A 21,886-nucleotide genomic window follows, 5' to 3' on the forward strand; every position below is an offset into this window, starting at 1 on the left:
ACCCTGAATCCTCCCTTAGTTATGCTGCAATAGACGTAGGCTGCCGGGGATTCCCACGATGCATTGAGTTTTTCCTTTCCAGTCACCTTTCTCACTCAGTATGCGTTAATAGACCTCTCTGCATTGAATCATATCTGTTATTAACCTCTGTCTCTCTTCCACATCATGTCTTTATCCTGTCTTCCTTCTCTCACACCAACCGGTCGCAGCAGATGGCCCCGCCCCTCCCTGAGCCTGGTTCTGCTGGAGGTTTCTTCCTGTTAAAAGGGAGTTTTTCCTTCCCACTGTCGCCAAAGTGCTGCTCATAGGGGGTCAAATGATTGTTGAGTTTTTCTCTGTACCTATGAAGTGCCTTGAGGTGACGTTTGTTGTGATTTGGCGCTATATAAATAAAATTCAATTGAATTGAATTGAATTTTGTATAAGTTCATACTCATGTTTTACTACAAAGTACTACTAGTGACACATACAGGATTGTTACGGGTTTTTGCTTAGGCAGTGGTTACCCTTCTTGTAATGTTCTTATTCCTCTGAATAAAACATCATGAATGGCACATTGTGCTGATGTAACAGGTGTATTGAAAAATAATTTATATTTCACCAAAGATCCATCCTGCAGTGTTATCTTGCTTTGTCAGTATTGGTTATGTATATGTTTATTTTCTGTATTTATATTTTGGGAGCTTTTATTTTGTTTGTGTGACCTTTGACTTCCCACGAAGTCACTTCCTGTAGCTGCGCGCTATTTTCCTCAGTCGCCTAGAGGCCCCACTGAGGAGAGGTGAGCGTACGCTAGTGTTCTCAGTTACAGAGCGAATAAACACAGTTAAAGTAACTAAAAGTAATTCAAACACTGCTCGTTCCCTTTGTGCATTTTGTCTCATAGTTCTGTTAGATGTTTTAGTGTGAATTATTGTTTCTCTGTCGAGTACAGCACTTTATTGTAACATGCTAGTTAGCATGTCTCAGATGAGAGCATAGGAGCATGCACGTGACTTCTCATGTGGTCCGCTATCCTTCTCTCTCCCTTGAAGGTGTTCATGCAGAAGTCCAGTAAAGTGAAGTTGCTGTACTGTTTTGTTTTTATTTTAAACAGGTATGTGAGCTCCCTCTTTTATTTTTGTGTCATGTGAACTGGTTATATCTTCTGTTTGTTTGTGATTCATGTTCACTGTTTCAACTTACTGTAAATATGTAAAATTGCCACTGGTAAATGAAGTCTCCCTAAAGTATAATTTTGTTGATGAGGTAATTGTCACTATATGTTCACGATGCAGTGCATTTTTGTTTGTTATATATGAATATAAATACATTTTAGCAGTATTATTTGGTAATTGGATTCGTTGTAATGTTGCAGCTCAGTCGCCTAGAGGCCCCGCTGAGGAGAGGTGTTCATGCAGAAGTCCAGTAAAGTGAAGTTGCTGTACTGTTTTGTTTTTATTTTAAACAGTTCTGGGAGAATAAATCCACTCAGCTGGCAAAGTGAGAGCTGACTCCTCTGGTCATTCGCACAACACAACGCAGAGAACTAACGGCAATAAGAGTTTAAGGCCAGACCGGCTACACTAGCTTTAGCTAGCTGTTTATTTTCTCTTGCACTCACTCACTCCTTCTTTGTGTTATTGATTTCTAAGTGCCCCCCTGTGGGTAGCTTCCTCACTAGCAACTATTATTACACTTCTCTCCTGGATCACTGGAGCTTTCTTTAGGTGCATTTGCAGCTTTGACAAATGATCAACATTCAATGATTTTTGATCAGTGGTCTTTGGTCAGTCGTTGTTACACAATGGTGATGATAATTTGCATATTAATGATGTTAAACTGAACTTCCAGCCCATTGTTCCTTTAGTGGTGCAATTTCAGTTATTATGTAGATGTACTGATTATGAGGGAAACCTGCAGTTAGTTGAGACTGAAGGAGTCACTTGGATGAGTGACGAAACGTTTCTCCCACTGAAAACGTCAGGATGAAAAGAATCAACTTTTTGGCATTTACTTACCTGGATGATTGAGCATGCATCAAGATATTATCTGTGTTTCCACCACTGGATGGCACTATGAATTATTGTGGGAACAGCAGCCAATCACTGCAGTCTGAATGGTTCTCTTTGGTCATGTGATCATTTGATCTCTGATCAGTGTGTTCTTCAGTTTCAGGCCTGTTTCTGCTGACTGCTGCAGGTGAGCTGATGTTATTACACCTGTCTGTCCTCATCATGACCTCTGACCTTTAGTGACCCTCAGTGACCTCTGTCCTCCTGTTACAGGTGCGTGTGTGCTGCTGCTGTCTGCTCTGACTGTTTCTGCAGGTGAGTTAAAGGTACTAAAACTCTGTCACCTGGAAACAGTTCTGCAGCTTTGATCTTTTTATCAAACCTCATTTTATTCTTCTCACCCATCTTTTGTGAGTGTTCGCTGGCAAGGGTGTAACTCTCTTGGAGGTTTTGGCGAAGACCTTTAACATAGTCAGAGTAAGACTTTGGACTGGTTTTGCCCGGGTGAGTACCCAGGACAAGATCAAAAGGCAACCTCGGCTGTCTGCCAAACATAAGTTCGTATGGACAGTACCCTGTTGTGTCATTTTGTGTACAGTTGTAGGCATGTGTTAATGGCCTAACAAAGTCTTTCCAATGGTACTTGTCTTTGTCCTCCAGTGTGCCTAACATGTCTAAGAGAGTCCTATTGTACCTTTCCACCGGGTTTCCTCGTGGATGATAGGGCGTTTTGTGAATTTTGCTTGTCCCAATCAATGTGCAGAGCTCTTTCACAAGCTTAGATTCAAAATCTCTGCCTTGGTCACTAAGCAGACGGCTAGGGATACCATAGGGGATGATAAGGTGATCCCAAAGAGCCCTGGCTATTGTCTTAGCCTTTTGATCTTTTGTCAGGACCACGACTGCAAATTTTGTGAAATGGTCTGTCAATACTAACATATTTCTGCTGTCTCGACTATCGGGCTCAATACACAAGTAATCAATGCACACTAGCTCAAGAGGGTAAGTTGCCTGGATATTCTGTAGTGGAGCAGCCTTTTGGGGAAGGGCCTTCCTCATGGGACAACGTGAGCATTTCTTACACTTCTCTTCAATGGACTGAGCCATTCATGGCCAGTAGAACCTTGCCCGAGTGAGATGTAAGGCACGCTCAAACCCGAGGTGACCAACGTCGTCATGTACACATTGCAGGGCTCTGTCGCGGTACTTTTGGGGCAGTACTAACTGGTACACAAGGGAATCTCTGTCATTGAATTTCCTGTAAAGCACGCCATTATTGAGCTCGAGTTTGTTCCATCATTTCAGAAGGAGTTTAACATCTGACGATTCAAGATTTGCTTTGGGGCTGGGTTTCAAGCCTCTTCCCAACAGGGCTATAACACGAGTGAGAGAAGGATCATCCTTTTGTGCAGCGCACCAATCAGCATCTGTCATTGAGGGTAAGATGTCTTCTCCATAAGCCTCAGTGACTGAGCTGGGGTCAATAGCAAGACTCTTGACAACTGAGAGGGTTTCTGAAAGGCATGACACCGAGTGACGCTGACACAAGGCAGAAAACGTTTCATGGTCAAGATTGTTTGGCATGTTAATGAGACGTTCTTTCATGTCATCAATACGAGCTTTTTCTTTGACAAATGCCTCATCTTCATGAGGAGGCTCTTGGGGCCGCCGTGACAACCCATCAGCATCTTCGTTTGCTTGACCTGCCCTGTACTTAATATTGAAATTGTAAGTAGACAAGGCAGCCAACCACCTGTGTCCTGCCGCATCTAATTTCGCAGTTGTCAAAACACAAGTTAGCGGGTTATTGTCAGTCAGGACTGTGAAGCTAGAACCATAAAGGTAGTCATTGAACTTTTCACACACAGCCCACTTGAGGGCTAAGAATTCAAGTGTGTGTGGGATAGTTCTGTTCATTCTTAGAAAGAGTGCTAGCGTAAGCAACTGCTCTCAGCCTCCCCTCTTGCTCCTGATAGAGCGCAGCTCCCAGCCCATCTCGACAAGCATCCGTGTGCAATACATAGGGGAGTTGTGGGTTGGCAAAAGCAGGAATTGGTGCAGAAGTCAGCTTTTCGATTATTGTTCGGAACGAGGTTTCACACTCATGAGTCCATTGTTCCCCGAGAGGCTGAGTGGGACTGTAAGAAAGTCTGGGCGGTTCTCTCTTGTAACTCTTGCCTCTCTTCTTCGGTGGCCGGTAACCGGCAGTGAGACGATTCAACGGTTTGGCTATCTTGGAGTACCCTTCAACGAAACGCCTATAGTATCCAGCGAAGCCTAAAAACATTTAAGCTCTTTGAAATTGGATGGACGCGGCCAACATTTCAGAGCAGAGATCTTTTCGGGATTGGTGTGGACTCCGTGAGCATCCACAACATGCCCTAAATACTTCACAGATGTTTTGAAGAAGTGGCATTTTTCTGGGGATAATTTAAGACCGTAGTCTCTCAAGCGAGTAAGAACTTTCATTAGCCTGGATTCGTGCTCTTCTAATGTGTCTGAGAACACAATCAGGTCGTCTAAAAAGACAAGCACTTCGGTGAGGTGGAGATCACCCACACACTTCTCCATCAGGCGATGGAAGGTACTTGGGGCATTTGTAACACCCTGTGGCATCCTATTAAATTCATAGAAGCCAAGAGGACACACAAAGGCTGTCTTAGGCTTGTCCTCCTCGGCTACCTCCACCTGATAGTAACCGGACTTAAGTTCCATGACCGAAAACCATTTAGCTCCACTCAGAGCTGTGAATGTCTCCTCATTATTTGGCAGGGCATATGCATCTTGAATAGTTCTTAGATTTAGTTTACAGTAATCTATGCATAGCCTTATCGAGCCATTCTTTTTCCTTACCAATACAATTGGTGAGGCGAAAGGACTTTGTGACTCTCGAATGATGCCTGCATCCAGTAATTCTCTTAGATGTTGTTTGACAGCTTCTCTGTCACTTGGGTGTATGGGCCTTGGCTGCTCTTTGAAAGGTGTTTCATTGTTCAATTTGATTTGGTGCTTCACAGCTGTGGTGTGGCCATGGGACATGTCATCGAGAGCAAAAACTTCAGGGATGGATCTCAGTTTTCCCAGAATTCGCTCTTTCCATTGCTCTGGGATGAGAGAATCATCAAGGTTGAATGTGAGGTGGTCGCTGTCTGGTTCATTTTGACTTGGAGGATTCCGAGTTTGACTCGATGCTAGTGGGGAAACGTGTTGGGCTGCACAAGCTTGAGCGACAATGCTATTTGACTGCAACGTAACAGCATGTTCACTAACATTGTGTACAATGACAGGTACTTTACTGCTGGAATTAAAAGGAATGTCTACTAAAGCCGATTCAAGAAGCAATCCACCTGGTAACTTGTACTGCTCATGCGGCTCAAGAACAAAACTTGTGTTCCGGTTGTTCTTTCTTAACCTCACATTTCCCATTAGGCATTGTTTGTGTCTTGCAGGGATTGTCACTGCCCCCTTGCTATGCAACATGACAGGGCAGGAATGAGTATAATTTCTTTGTACTTGGGCAATATGTTGAAGGATCGCTGCAAACTGCTTAGAGTGTAGCTTACGAATGAACTTGGGACCATCTTGATGCACTAACTGTCCATTAACCCGTAAAAGCACATTTGTCCCTATCAACAGTGGAATTCTACTGTTAAAGTGACACTCAGGAACAACAAGGGCCAAGACAGCTAATTGTTGTTCTTTGCCTGCAATGTTTTTGGGAAATTTAATGCAAGTCTGAACATAACCCAAGTATGGCACGTTTTGCCCTCCTGCTCCTTCAATTTCAAGAAGAGCATGTATTGGCTGGATGGGAAGGTGGGAAAGGTGCATCTTGTGAAAAGACTCAGAAATGGTCGTAACCTGTGAGCCTGAGTCCATTATGGATTCACAGGGTACCCCGTCAACAAGTACTGAGGCTGCACAGTGTGGGCCTATGAGACCTTGAGGGAAGAGGAAGTTAGGATCTAGGCTGTCTATGGGATGAATGGGTTCTGTGATTTGCACTTCAGGACCACAAGCTAATGTCTCGGGACTGGGGGAATCAAGGGTTTCAGCTCCTGGGTGTCCCACGACAGGAGCTGCCACTAGTTTAAAGCAAACGGGGCTGTGGCCTGTCGTGCTGCAAAATCAGTCTGTTTCTTTCTCAACTCTGCATGCTTTTCTCAGACAAGTGTGGGATTAGCGTCATTTGTACAGCTTACTGCGATGTGATTGTCTTCCCCACACGTAAAGCAAAACCATGCCCTAGGTGTGCCAGGAACTTTAGCAAATGCCTGTGAGTTTCTGGTGTTGACAGCTAGAGAATTTTGGGCTCATATTTCTCAGGTTTGGTTGAATGTCTTTGGCTTTGGACAAGCATTTGGACTTGTTTCGTCAGCTCGGCTATTTGACTTTCAAGCTTGGCAGTTTCATTCGATTTTGGGTTCACAGATTTGGATTTAGTACTTACAAGAGGTTCAGTACTTGGGGTGGTGCTACTTGGCCTTTGAGTTAAAGTTAACTGTTCAACTTGCTTTGTGAGCGCATTAACTTTTTGTTCGAATTTCGCAGCTTCACTGTCGGTTGGAGTAGGAGTCGCAAGTGGCAATTGGCATGCTGACAGCAGGAATGTCAACCAGATCTGTCGCCCGTGCATTGAATGTTCATTTCTCAACCATAAGCCGTCTCCACAGGCGTTTCAGAGAATATGGCAGCACATCCAACCGGCCTCACAACCGCAGACCTCGTGTAACCACACCAGCCCAGGACCTCCACATCCAGCAGGTTCACCTCCAAGATCGTCTGAGACCAGCCACCCAGACAGCTGCTGGAACAATTGGTTTGCACAACCAAACAATTTCTGCACAAACTGTCAGAAACCGTCTCAGGGACGCTCAACTGCATGCCCGTCATCCTCATCGGGGTCTTGACCTGACTCCAGCTCGTCGCCGTAACAGACTTGTGTGGGCAAATGCTCACATTCGATGGCGTCTGGCACGTTGGAGAGGTGTGCGCTTCACGGATGAATCATGGTTCACATTGTTCAGGGCAGATGGCAGCTGAGAATGTCCCAGTTCTTGCATGGCCAGCATACTCACCGGACATGTCACCCATTGAGCATGTTCGGGATGTGCTTGACCGGCGTATACGACAGCGTGTACCAGTTCCCACGAATATCCAACAACCTCGCACAGCCATTGAAGTGGAGTGGACCAACATTCCACAGGCCACAACTGACAATCTGATAGACTCCATGCGACGATGTGTTGCACTGCATGAGGCAAATGGTGGTCACACCAGATACTGACCGGTTCTGGGTCCCCAGACCCCCAATAGCGCAAAAAACTGCACATTCCAGGGTGGCCTTTTGTTGTGGGCAGTCTGAGGTACACCTGTGCACTACTCATGATGTCAGATCAGCATCCTGATGTGGCACACCTGTGAGGTGGGATGGATTATCTCAATATAGCAGATGTGCCCACTACCACACATTTGGACTGATTTGTGACCACTGTTTGGGAGGGATGGTTATATTGTGTATCTGGAATGAATTTTAGGTCTCTACGTCCATCCCATGGGGAATGGGAGCAGTAACAAAGGTGTTGCGTGTATATTTTTGTTGAGTGTAAAAACTGAGTGTGCATGTGCAGCAGCCTTTGTTGCACCCAAATGTTTCTTCATGCGGTCCAACTTGGCGAAATGACGCTCTTCCTCAGTCCTTAACATGAGGAGAAGCTCTGAAAATGAGGGTGGAAAGCTCTTTTTTGCTTCAAGCTGGAGACTTATTATCAAGCTTTGGTCCCAGCAACCTCTAATAATTGCTTAAGAAGCAGTTCATTTACATTTGCAGGAGGGGCTCCCCCTCTAGAAATGACTCATGTGAGAAGGCTGTGAAGACGGTTCAAGAAGGCAAATGGGTTTTTTCCGCTGTTTTGATTCGAGCCAAGAAAGGCAGTGTAAAGCTCTTCACCGTCCTCAACAACTCCAAAGGCTGAATCAAGCTGAGTGACATACAGTGGGGCAAAAAAGTATTTAGTCAGCCACCGATTGTGCAAGTTCCCCCACTGCATCCGCCTGCATGGAGCTAGATGCGCAAAGCTGTGTGGAGATTCAGTCCTGTAACGTGTTGCGCTACGGAATTAATGTTTTCTTTGAAGAATATCCTGGTGAGTCTCACAGTTGCAGTTTAAGTTGTGATTCATAGTCCAGTTTCTGAGCATAAAACCAGTCAGGATACTACAGTAGCTGTTGCTGTTCTGTGAGTCTATTGTGCAAGTGGTGTGATATGCCCATGTAGAAAGGACGGCACTGCAACGCTGGACTTGCCCTTACTCTGGGCTCCCTCTTTATTCTGGCAACTGGTACAAAGAAAACAGCACACAGTCTTCATTAACAGTGTGCAAAGCAACTACAACATTCAGTTCACCAGCTTGGGAGTTTTTGTCCTTTTGCAAATATAACACATACAACAGAACATCAACAAAGTCTTTTTTTTAAAAGTTCTAGATGAAACCAAACCTGTGATCGTATAGTAGCAGTATTATTTATTTATTTTTCTCCTTTTTCCTAACCAACAACAACAATAACATATAAAAACAGCTTTTCTATTATAAAACAATCATCATTGTTCATCATTGTTTTCCTATAGAGATTGACAGACCACGTGACTTTCGCGCATTGCATGCCGTGAACTCGTGGCAAAACAATCCAAGTACCCACATCAAATGCAAGCATTTGCAGCACCGCAAAGCGTTCATTCTTCAGTTCCAATAAATTCTTGCTTTTTCTTTGCCCCCCAAAAAGGTATGTACAAAATGAAGGAGAATAATGCCGGTCCGTACAAAGACAGACTTAATGAAAAGTCAAAGAAAAGATACAAGGAAAAAAATCAAACCAGTGAAAGGGTTAGATCCTTACGAGCACACAGAGGGACAAAATACGTTAGCGTGCTGCCCAACTTTCACCACGCTCATACGGTTCTTGGAGTGAGTGCATACACTCGTGAAGTTTAGTAACTTCAGGTCACTGCAACAAGCCCAGGTACAGTTTACCGACGGATGGGTGCAGGACCTTGAAATGCACCATGCAGATCGAAAGACCATCGTACGTATCATAAGTTTACCAGTCTCACAAATCGTCGTCATAAATACACATTCGTTAAACGTTTATTAATAGGACCTTTAAGCTCAACGGTAATTAATTAGTAGTGGAAATAATCTCTGGTAGCGTTACAGAAATGTAGCAGTGACAATAATATTGTATGCTGTAATCGCACTGGAAAATTAGTGATACAAAAAACCTGTTTTCTCTATACAACAGCATCAATAGAGATTGAAAATGTGACGTCACTCAGGGGTAAAACCTCAAAGAATTCTGGGAACTCGTGGCAAGAGGTACTAGCGCACGCAGGCTTTCAATTAAAATCAGTTACACAGCGATAAAAAGAAACACAAAAAATGGCAAGAAGCTGTTGTATTATTAACTGCAATAGCCGGTCGCATGACAGCCACGGGAAGCCGACGGGTAAAGAGATCGGTTGTTATCGGATTACGTTGTTGAAGAGAAATTGTTCGAGCCATGTTTCCGAAGTAACAAAGAGGCGACTGGATTGCAGCCATTCAAAGACCAAATATAACGTCTCAGAACACTCCAGCTCACAGGTTAGTCTGCTCCAAGCATTTCCACAAAGGTCAGTCTGCTGTTGTAGTTAATGCGTCATTTTCATAACATAATTGGTGATATAGGTTACAAGCAAGTCTGGCGCTGAACAGAAATTGTCGCGCTATGCTCCTTTGTTTATTGTGCATAAATAGTGAATTGTCCTGACACAATATTGTGTTTCGCTTCTGTTATTATGGTACATTGACAAAAGCATGTACTTTTATTCACAGGATAAAACAGTTGTTTTGTATCACTAATTGTCCAGTACGATTACAACATACAATATTATTGTCACTGCTACATTTCTGTAATGAACCAGAAATTATTTCCATTACTAATTAATTACCGTTGAGCTCAAAGGTCCTATTAATAAACAGTTAACGAATGTGTATCTATGACGACGATTTGTGAGACTGGTAAACTTACCTTTGTTCGTACGATGGTCTTTACTTTCTACACGGTGCATTTCAAGGTCCTGCACCCATCCGTCGGTAAACTGTACCTGGGCTTGTTGCAGTGACCTGAAGTTACTAAACTTCATGAGTGTATGCACTCACTCCAAGAACCGTATAATTATAAATATGAGCGTGGTGAAAGTTGGGCAGCATGTATTTTGTCCCTCTGTGTGCTCGTAAGGGTCTGACCCTTTCACTGGTTTGATTTTTTTCCTCGTATCTTTTCTTTGACTTTTCATCAAGTCTGTCTTTGTACGGACCGGCATTGTTCTCCTTCGTTTTGTACATACCTTTTTGGGGGGCAAAGAAAAAGCAAGAATTTATTGGAACTGAAGAATGAACGTTTTGCGGTGCTGCAAATACTTGCATTTGATGCGGTACTTGGATTGTTTTGCCACGAGTTCACGGCATGCAATGCGCGAAAGTCACGTGGTCTGTCAATCTCTATTAAAACTTAAACTTAACAGCGCCTACCTGGTACAAAGAAAACAGCACACAGTCTTCATTAACAGTGTGCAAAGCAACTGCAACATTCAGTTCTGTTAAAAAGAATTAGAACAATTACAATCTCATAGAGAAGCATTAGAGCTGAGTGCAAGTCAAAAAGCACCCGACTAGCTAACGAGTATTAGCTTAGCATGCTAACTAAGATGCTACTCGTGAATAAATTTACTACCCATGCATCAAAATGCCTGTAACTTTCAGGATACATGCTAGTACTGCTTATAATCAAAATACATGTTGACAATTACCACTATAAGAATGTTTTCATTAATACACATACAAATTGACAACAGTATCGCTCACAAGCACCTACCACCAGCTTGGGAGTTTTTGTCCTTTGCTGAGGCATGCGCTGTGCAGCAATTTGGAACCTTAACAGTTGCAGTTGCTGTGTTTGTCCACCAGGTGGCTCCAACTATTCACAAAACACATCAATTTTGAGGAAATTCATTAAGCTATTTTCTAACTCTGTTACATCCAGATAACAGGGTCAGTGTGGTTAAAGACAGGTTAGCTATATGTGTACTGTATGCAGTACTTGGAGTACAAGAACACTGCCTAACTCCTTCTCTGTGCCCTCTTTTAGGTCCTCCTCCTCTTCCCTGTGAGTCTGTGCTCAGACTCGTCTGCCATCTAGTGATCTTCTGTCCATACTTCATCTCCACTGGTCTGCTGCTGTCCATCTGCTGGAGCAGGAAGACAACGAACAAACCAGCCGTCTCCATAGAGATGAGCCAGCGTGATAGAGGAGGCCAGGGACTGGATAAAGATGGTGATGATGTCACTGCTGATTTCACCACTGAGCATGCCTTCTGAGCTGTAGAGTGTTTGTGTTGAAGCTTTGAAGCTGTGTTTGCTTTGACGTGCCTGAGAGTGTTCAGCTGCTAAGGGTGGAGCACCTGTAATGACTCCACCCTCTGTTGGCTGTGGGACCAATGAAATGTTTCAGAGGTCTTTCTGATGCTTTTACCTAGTCGTAGAGCAGAGGATTCTCCTCAGTCTGGATTTGTAGCCTGCATGTTTCTACCTTCTGATCCTGAATCAGTTTTTGTCTCTTTTCCTGCTTCGTGTGTTTCTTGGCTGATGACGAACTTTGGTGGTGATGTCTGATTTTCAGCCTGCAGCTCCTCTCCACCCTCTCCACCCATTCATATTCATCCTTTCCTGTGATCTGGGTCCATTTCTTCAAAATTATAATCTGGATAAAAATTTTGGTACATTTCTTTCCTTCCATGGATCATTTAATCAAGATCACTTTTGGCTGTGTTAATAAAAGAAACAGCTAGGCTCCCTAAGCCTTATCTTTGGGGAGCCGTACAGTCTGCACTCTGCCTGTGACTGTTGCATCTGCAGAGATATTTAAATTAAATTAGAGCACACATCAAAACCTGAACTAATATTCAGATTGTACATCTTAAACTTGAGTTCTGCAGAGCCGAGAGCATTAAAGAGTCTCAAAACTCATGCTTTATTGAATGAAAAGAACTCAAACCTAAAGAAACTTAAAATTACCCAAAAGTTTTTGAATGTTAAACAGTGGTCCCCAAACCCCGGGCCATGGACCAGTACCGGGCCGTGAGTCGTTTGGTACCGGGCCGCCAGAGTTGAGGCTCAGGTGTGAAATTTATGGTTTTCAGGATTTTCATCCTTAACTCAGATTCCCTGGGTATTTTCCTGTGTGTTATGAATAAATTATCTTTTCCTCTCTTTTTTTTGTATCAGTACTCGTTTTATTTTATTGTATTTATCCGCGATACCTTAAAGGCCGGTCTGTGAAAATATTGGTGGACATAAACCGGTCCGTGGTGCAAAAAAGGTTGGGGACCGCTGATGTTAAAGTCAAAAAAAGTTAAAGCTCATAAATGACTCATATTTACTCAGGTTGTGATGCGTGTGTGTTTATAAAATAGTTTCATATGTTTTTAAATTTGTTCACAAATGATTTCACACATGTTTAAATCTGTTTGTGGGTTTTGGACTCCCTCCTCTTGTGGCTTTATATACTTTCACATTGTCAATGTTGGATATAAATGTTTAGCTGATTAACAATCAAACACAATCTGCTTATTTAGAAACTTAATGATTTATGGAGTCATTTATAAAGTCTGTGTGAGTGATTAATAAAGTATTTACATGAACGTTTATACATATACGGATCATAAATTGAGATTTGTGTGTTAATAAAGGTTTTATAAATACAACTGTCATATTGCAACTCATGATAAATTCAATTAATCGTTCAGTATTTAAACTGCAGCATTCATTCATCTGTACCTAACAGTATTTATTAATGAAACTGAAGGTCAGCAGGCCTTGGAGACTCAAACAAGTCTCAGCTACAAGAGAAGCAGAAAACAGACAGAAAGTAAGACACAACATAGAGATATTAGATGTCATGGTTCTGATCATTTGACACAGCGTTTTCTTGTGTTTTCTTGTATTTTGGTGTCTGTTATGTATTATTATTTAAGGTTAATATACTAGTCTCCTATGTTTTAGTTCCTTCTTCATTTAGGTTCCAGTTGTGTGTCTGTCCACTGTGTCCCTCTCTGTGTTTGTGTGTGTCCTTGTGTCTTGTGTCCCTTTTCTGTTTCTATGTTTCATGCCCCTCCCCCCTCTCCCTCGCCCTCTCAGGTGTGTCTCTGTGTGTCTCTCTTGCCTGGTGTTGTGTTTGTCTCCCTGTGTTCCGTCTCATCTCCTCAGTCTCATGTCAGTCATATGTTTTCATGTCTGTGTGTACCTGTCACTTCCTCTCTTACTCTGTAATGTGTGTTATGTTCGGTTTTGCTTCCTCTGTCTCATTGTGTCTGATTAGCTGTGTTTCCCTGTTGTTTCTCTACCCTTGCTATTCCTTGTGTAAGTCCTGTGTTTCCCTCTGTCCAGGTATCTCCCTCATACCTGGCTGTGTGCTGTGTTTGTTGGTTTAGCTTCCTGTGTTCCCCAGTCTAGTTTTGTATTCTCCGTTCGTTGAGTTTTGAGCTTATTTTTGCATCCATGAGTCTGCGTTTGGGTCCAGTCCTGCCTGCTTCACACAACAACTCACAGCAGTATTCTGCAAACATGACTCCTTTAATGTTTGCAGAATACTGATGTGTAAGCAGGACCAGTCTAAGTGTGTGAGAGGGCTTTAAGAAAGAAGGAACGCTGAGTGGTTGGAGCCACAGAGAGCTTAACTTAAACACACTGAAGCTCCTTCATTTATAAACAAAAGGTTATCAGGAATCTATAGTTAATATTTGACAGAGCTTCACAAACGTGCAGTGTAAACACCATAAACAAAGTGTCTGTGAGGATTTCTCCTGTACTCCTGTGCTTCTGTCCAACATCAGAGGTCAGCTGGTGTTTTTCACTGTGGACAGACTCAAACACTGTTCTCTCCATCAGCAGGAGGGTTGTTCTTAACCCTCATAATGTCTTCCCATTTGCCATTCACCTGTGGTCCTCAGGAGTCAAAAATATCCTCACTTCTTTTGAGTGTTTTTTAAAGTACAAAGTATAAATTGTCAATCAATTCAGCGTTACACCTTAGTTTTACTTAAGATTAACACATTACCACAAAATCACCCTTCATTTTGCAATATAAGGCCACCAGACCTTGTTTACATAAAGTACACTCTGTTTTTGAGTGAGTCGATAAAATATTTAAATGTTTAGACAATTTAGTCTCTTTGACTAACCACGGAGTGCTGTACGTTGAACTTTAGTTAGAATGGTTTTTTTGAAGCATTTAAAACTTTAAACGGCAGCCTTCCCTTGGATCTCAGGTCTTTGGTCTGGGGCTCAGTCTGCTCTGGAGTAGCCATCCGAGGATAGCCCGGCAGCTCTTTTCTAGGTGGGTGGCGCAACTGTCCCTCCAGTGGTCCTCCTTGGGCGCTTACAAGTGCTTTGGGGCCTCTAGATGTCCGGGGCCTGGTTCTCCTCCGTGCCTGCTTCCTAACCTGGAAGGCTATGACTCCCCACACCTACTATTAAACAGTAACATGGAGAAACCTTTGAGTACAAGCGCGCTCACACACACAGGTGTTCACAGGCACAAACTATCTTTGTTGGGATGTCCATGCATTGTTTCTGTCTTTCTCTTTCCCATTCTCTGGTCCTGTCCGTTCTGATTGTAGTAACGGAAAATAAAAAATAATTCAAAATAATAAAAAAATCCTAGCAGAAATCTAATAAACTACAAAAATCAAGTGGACCAGCGTAGTAAAGGGTCAAAATGTTGGGTATTTTTCTTGGCCTTCAAACAATAATTCTGATGCTGGGGAGGACAGGCAAAAACAAAAGAAGAAGAATGTATCTAACACCATCATTCAGCTCTGTGTTGTTTCCTTTCTCAGTAACTTCTGTCTATTTCTGCTGTGCTGCTTCCTCCTTTTCTCTTTGGTTCCTGTTTTCATGTTCTTACCACTTTTAATCAATTTGTCATGTGATGCTTGTAAGCCTCCTTTTCAGTTCAGACGCACTCAGATAAAACACTGATTTCAGTCACAAAGCAGGGTGATTTACATGTTCCAGATGTCTTTCTGTGTCATTTGATACTCAATATTTCAAAATAAAGTTACATATCAGGGGTCCGTTCTTCGTACCTCGCTTACTACATCCAAGATCAAATGACACATCCAAGACCAAATCATCGCGCTAACTTTGAGCTCGCTAATCCGGTTCTCCGAACACACCTGCTGTTGACGATTAGTACAGCTGGATGAAGTAATGTGACATCACTGGGTGTCGTAAAAGGGGCTACGCATCGATAGTAGAAACATTGATCGGCAACCCTCTGATTGGTCGGCGAAAATATCGAAGGAGCGCGCTCGGTATTTTTCGGCAGCAGAGCAAGAACTCTTGATTGAGGGATTTCAGGAGTTTCAGGGTTTAATTAAAACGCAAGGGAACACTGCAAAGGCTGCAAAAGCAAGGAGAGAGGGCTGGCAGGAAGTTGCTGACAAATTAAACTCGTAAGTAATTTAATAATAACAATAATAATGGAGTGGATTGATATAGCACTTTTCAAGGCACCCAAAGCACTTTACAATGCCACTATTCATTCACTCTCACATTCACACACTGGTGGAGGCAGCTACAGTTGTAGCCACAGCTGCCCTGGGGCAGACTGACAGAAGCCAGGCTGCCATATCGCGCCATCGGCCCCTCTGGCCAACACCAGTAGGCGGTAGGGTAGATCTATCATATGACACTATATTGTCCAATATTATATGGCATTATATTATATTATAATATGTTATATTATATCCCCTTTCACATTAGAGCCACAACAGGACCCACTAGAACATGGGAACAAGTAAAAGTGAAATATAAGAATATTCTACAGAATGGTAATATTTATCACTTATATTGCTTTTCGTCTCTTGCAAAGAGACCCTGGAATAATCTGTTTGTTTATAACAGCAACCAAGAAAAGGGCGGAGCAAAAAAAGACAGGTGGTGGTCCTGCACCCCCTCGTCAACAAGTTGGTTAAGTAAATAATACCCTCACGGGAAAATCGATATCTCTCTATGAGCACACTGTCGCGCTGAGCTAAAGGATCCTGTCTGTCCCGCAATATACGCTGAATTCTGAGGACTCTCCTTATCAATCTTGCACCTTCCACAATGGGTGGCTCGCGTATACGGACAGGACATGGCTGCGACAGGCTTCCCAAATCCACCTTCGCTTTTATAGCCGTGGTCTCCCATCTTGATTACACGAAGTAATTTACAATTACTACTCTGAAATATGAATTACATCTGTAATAATCACATACATGTAATAGAATGTTAATAGTACATTTCCCTTTTTTAGGGAATGACCTGTATGTATCTGTGTGACATCAATAAAAGGATCAAGTGCTGCATTATCTTTAGTTACATTGATGTTATTTATTTATGGTGAAACAGTGGTGGAATATCGCTGTTGCTTTGGTATAAATGAAGCGGACATACCTGCGTGGCCGCGATCTAATCCTGTTTACATAAAGTAAACCTGCTCCCCAGCAGGTTTACGCTTACGGCTCTGTTGCTATGACAGCAAGTCCCGGATGAGTTTCGGGGAACCGAACGATCCAGGATCACGCGAAATCGTCAACAATCTAATCCAGCTAACTCACTTAGCGCGGTACGAAGAACGGACCCCTGGTGGTGAATTTGTGATGTTGGAGCTTTTCAGCAGCTGCTCTTTTCTTTTTGCATTTAATGGATGAAGACAAAGATGGAGAAGTGCCATAAGTCACAAACAAATATATTTATCTGAATATGAAATATGAGTTGAACAAAGTATGTTATTAGTCTAAAACTACACCTTGGGATGGAGCTCATACTGCTGATCACACGATTCATAATGTCCGACTGAGAGTTCACTGCTGCAGGATTTATCTTCACTGTTGGCAAGGAAATAGTGTTTGATGTTCAACCTGAGCCAACCACAAACTTTAAATTTGTCATATAAGGACTTTGATGAAGGCAAATTTTACCTGAAGAAACACAAGAATGAAGCTTTGTTTGTAAAGGTGGACTGCCAGCCTCTACCACCCCATCTCTCATCATATGACAGGACAGGCTTCAGCCCACTCTACAACGGTGAACTGGATAAATGTTTGAGAAAAGGGATGAATGGAAACGTCGTGAGCACCTGTATCAGGTGGTGGGACAGATCATATGGTAACATGATGATTTTAATCTTTGTAAATGATAACTACAGGCTGCGGCTCATTAAAGCAAGCCCCGCCCTCACCAACCCCTCAGTGTGGCGACATTTAGTGAGACTGCATGTGTTAAAGGGGAAGTGATGAAGCTGCAGACGTCTCTGTGCTTCTCAGACTGATGTTCAGTCGTCATCCAGACATAATGAAGACTCCGTGTGTCTCTCTGCTCCTCGGTGAGTCAAACTCAGAGCTGCTGCGCTCATTTATTTATTATCCATTTAATAGAGATTCACTGCACTGAACTAAGAAATAACAGGAAGCTCTTTCTGACTCACAAAGCTGGAGATGAAATTTGATCTAAACTGTCATTAAACTGGATCGAGCTGTTCTACTTTTGAATACTCTAGGAACAACAAGTAGGCCTGCAGAGCGAGAGCGAAGTGCTCTAATAGGGTGATATGGTACTACAAGGTCAGTAAGATAAGATGGGGCCTGATTATTTAAGACCTTGTATGTGAGGAGCAGGATTTTGAATTCTGGATTTAACAGGAAGCCAAAACAGGAGAAATCTGCTCTCTTTCTAGTCCCTGTCAGGACTCTTGCTGCAGCATTTTGGATTAGCTGAAGGCTTTTCAGGGAGTTTTTAGGACATCCTGATAATAATGAATTACAGTAGTCCAGCCTGGAAGTAATAAATGCATGAACTAGTTTTTCAGCGTCACTCTGAGACAGGATATTTCTAATTTTAGAGATGTTGCGCAAATGGAAGAAAGCAGTCTTACATATTTGTTTAATATGTGCGTTGAAGGACATGTCCTGGTCAGAAATGACTCCAAGGTTCCTCACAGCGTTACTGGAGGCCAAGGTAATGCCATCCAGAGGAAGAATCTGCTTAGATACCATATTTCTAAGATTTTCAGGGCCGAGTACAATAACCTCAGTTTGATCTGAATTAAGAAGCAGAAAGTTAGCGGCCATCCAGCTCTTTATGTCTTTAAGACATTCCTGCAGTTTAAGTAATCCGGTCTTTAAGTGATGACATGATGATTCCTGTTTCTGGGCCCAAAGTATCCTATCTTTAATATGGCTTTTGTGTTTTTAACATGTATTAATGCTTCGTATCTTGTTCTATTTAATCTCACCCCCCAAATACAGTCACTGCTGGCCTGTCTCGGTTTTTATCACCACTATTTATTTTTAAAACCTTCCGATCTAACTACAGCCCAGCCCATGCAGCAGTATATGAATGACTAACCTCGTATTGTGGATGGATTATCTCAGTTGTTCTCCTGGCTGAAGTTTGGTCCATTTACAGCATCCTGCCATGCGATTACATTTGTTCCTGACCACCGAGAACACTCACGGTAACTTTTATCCAGTGGAAAAAGTTAGCGTTCATCCTCCAGCTTCACTGTGTTTATGTTATGCTAACATAGCTGTGTAGCTAGCGATCATGTAGCACATCATTATATACCAGCTAGTCCAACTTCAGTAACCCTACAAACATCACTGCTGTTTAGTTTTCTGTCGTCATTTATGTTGGAAGTGATAGCAGAGCTGTACGCTTGAATTTGTTTCAGAAATCTCTCAGTCAGAACCAATGACTGTATAAAACATGGACGACGCGACAGCTCCCCAAAAGTGAAGCCAAAACGTCTCTATCGCCCCCTGGTGTCTGGCTGCAGTATAGGTCATAAACCCCGCCTCCTCCATGTTAGCGGATGGGACTGGGGTCAGACTAAAATTAATTTATTCTCCTCAGATAATTTTTTTCCAAAGATTCTTTCTTTTGTTATCAACAGTTCTCATCACACTGATTGATGTTCAAGGGGTCTCCTCTCCCATAAGTTTGATTCTAATTCCTACCGCGGTGATGTTAAATTGGGGTGTAACGTCATCATAGCAGCTTTGACTGGCAGCTGCAGTCACGGAGCAACTTGCGTATCTCTGTTCGGGAATAGCAGATAGAGCGTAGGCTCTGAGAGGAGGGCCAGCGTTTACGCTACGAAAACACGACCGAGTGTTTTAACCTGACAGCCTGAGGTGTTCTCCAGTAAACTGGACTACCCGACAGAAGGACCCGAGGCCCCGCTGCACTTTTTCGGTAAGTTAAACATGTTTGTAAGCTAATCCGTAACTACCGTCCTTAGCTCGGTCCTGAGAGCTAAGCCGTGCAGGTGAATGAATTTACTAAAGAAATCAAGAGAAACGCTCCGGGCTCCTCGGTCACTAATTACTGTTACTGTACTTTTATTACAAGTATTATACTGTAAAACAACAGGCTGCATCCTGCTGCAGCTCCTGTGCAGAGCTGAATATTAAATATGTGCAATCAACATGTTTTCAGTCTCTTGCCACATCTGTAAAGACAATAACATTTTTTTAAGCTTGTACTTCAGTAACTCCTCATTAATCAGGAACTATGGATTAAAGTACTGTAGTGTACTGTAATGCTGAAAAAAATGTAAGAATTTCAGATCCTGAGTGTGTGAGGACAGAAGAATCAGCTTTATTTCAGATTTGAGGGATAAAATTTCTATTTGAGTTTGATGGTTCTGTTGTCTTTGTGATTACAGGAGCTGCCCTCAGATTCAGACCTCAGCACCACCCAGTGACAGCAGACAGATCATCCAACATGTTCACATGTTAACTGCAACATGAACTGATGAAAACAGTACAAAGGTTAAAGTGCCACATGTGCTGTCAGTGAAAGCTGCAGCTGTTTTACTGATAAAGTTAAAGACAAAAAAACAAAAGGATTAATCACTCATGCAACAGTGTCACTATATATCAGCATTAACAGGACCTCAGTTTGTATCTCAGACCTGCACAGCTTCCGTTTTAAACACTTGATGTACTCAGCTGCATGAAGAGCACGTTTGAGTTTCTCTGACACAATTAAATAAAACCTGATGAAGGTCAAAGGTCGTCACTTGTATGTTGAACTACAAACTTGTCATCTGGAATTCTTTTACAGTTTTTTACACATAGTGTGTTATTTACCATAAAGTGATTCAGAGTTATTCATACCAGAGTAACCAGAGGGGATCATATATTTTTAAATATATAACTTTCCCAGCTTGGTCCTGATGGTCTCCCTCACTAGTTTCTCTCCAGGGTGAATGTAGCTGTTGATATAATATGGACCCTATTATTAAATGAAAAGAACAAATTAGACTACACTACTGAAACGTTCTGCTGATGTCTTTAAAGTTTCCATGTTACCAGGCTGTAGAGAGCTCTGAAGATTTAAACAGTTTTACATCCATTACACTCACAGTCTTATGTTAAAATCTCAAACGACAGCATTATATTTTTGATATTAACAGTAACTCTGGGCCTCTGTGGAGTGTGCAGATGATCTCATCGCTGTCTAAAAATGGATCCAAATGGACCCAGTGATTTCAGTTTGTTCATGTTCAGTTTAGTTCGCCACATTAATGTTCTCACTTCCTGTTTTTTCCCCGTGTCAGCTTGTCTCCCGTGTCATTAGTCAGATTATGTTCAGCCCTGTACTCACCTGTTTCCAATCATTGTCATCATTCAATCTGTGTATTTAAGTTCCTCGGTTTCACCAGTTCTCTGTCGTGTCATTGATGTTGATGTTCATGTCGTCCCTCCGTCTGTATGTTCATTCATTCAGTCAGCCAGCCAGCCATTTCCTCCCTCTGTACTGTTTGCTCACTCCTTCGGCAATAAACATCCACCTTCACCTACCTGCCTGTGAGTCCAGCATTTGGGTCCTCCTTCTCTCATCCACGACACTACCCCTGACAGAATGACACGACCCGTGCCAAGAAGACACGCTTTTGACCCAGCGGACTCGGACCTTTTCGAGCGGCAGGACGCAGCGCTCTCCATTTGGGCGGAGAAGCTCAGGTGGAAACAGCGGCTCTTCTCAGAGAGGGAGCACGTCTTTGAGGGGACTCGTCTGGCTCTGGGCGGGCCTCGGAGACGCCGCGGTCCTCCACCTGCTGCCTCACCTGCATCAGAGCATTCGCCGCGGAGAGTGGGCGTCACAGGCCAAGTTTCGGCCGCTCGCTCTCCCGCTGCTCCGCTCCTCGCTCGCCCGCCAGCCGTTTTACTCACCGGACCTTCAACCTCGCCATGGCACGGCGGCTCCGCCTCCCACCTCAGCTCAATGGAGGCTCCCGTGCCAGAGGCTCGGCTGTGTACCCCGCCCACTGCCTCTTCCCGGAGAAAGCGGCGCACACGTCGCCATAACAAGGACTATTTCCAGCAACTGCCGATGGTGAGCTCCAGTGACTGTTTTTCGCACTCACCGTCTGATTATTCACTTAAAACACACAATAGACTCATTTCTGATTCATGGGGAGTCTCCCTCCTAGACGAGGACGTGGACCTGGAAGAGTTTTTCTGCTCTGCTCCAAGGACTGTAAATAGTGGTGGCAGAAAAACCAGAACAATCCCCAATAAACCTGTCAGTATCACTCACCCAGTCATCATTTCCACTCCAATCAGTCAGCCGACACCCACACCTGTGCCCGCTCCCAGGACGAGGGCAGCTGTGACCCCGTATACCTCCACACCCACTTCTGTTCCTCGGGTGGGGGTGACTGGTGTCCAGCCACCTCCCGTGCCTGTCCCAGCACCTAGGCTGAGGGCGGCCAGGATCCGGCCTGACCCCCCTAGAGAC

At 43.3% G+C, this 21,886-nt stretch overlaps 2 protein-coding genes across 2 annotated transcripts in view; both read left to right on the forward strand.

Moving 5' to 3' along the window:
• Nucleotides 1-11,519, forward strand: part of LOC146712255 (uncharacterized) — a 32,643-nt gene extending 21,124 nt beyond the window's left edge. The window contains exons 8-10 of the mRNA XM_085436084.1: nt 2,152-2,181; nt 2,268-2,309; nt 11,181-11,519. Coding sequence (XP_085292210.1) covers nt 2,152-2,181; nt 2,268-2,309; nt 11,181-11,410 — 302 coding nt within the window. The 3' untranslated portion in view covers nt 11,411-11,519. The remainder of the gene's footprint in view (nt 1-2,151; nt 2,182-2,267; nt 2,310-11,180) is intronic.
• A 5,868-nt stretch (nt 11,520-17,387) lies between these two features.
• LOC146712256 (uncharacterized) overlaps nt 17,388-21,886 on the forward strand; it is a 28,494-nt gene continuing 23,995 nt past the window's right edge. The window contains exon 1 of the mRNA XM_085441986.1: nt 17,388-17,462. Coding sequence (XP_085298112.1) covers nt 17,408-17,462 — 55 coding nt within the window. The 5' untranslated portion in view covers nt 17,388-17,407. The remainder of the gene's footprint in view (nt 17,463-21,886) is intronic.

The sequence above is a fragment of the Copadichromis virginalis genome, linkage group LG3, assembly GCF_057382275.1.
Source record: "Copadichromis virginalis isolate Kocher_CV1m ecotype Utaka linkage group LG3, C_Virginalis_male_GT1.1, whole genome shotgun sequence".
Taxonomy (NCBI): Eukaryota; Metazoa; Chordata; class Actinopteri; order Cichliformes; family Cichlidae; genus Copadichromis; species Copadichromis virginalis.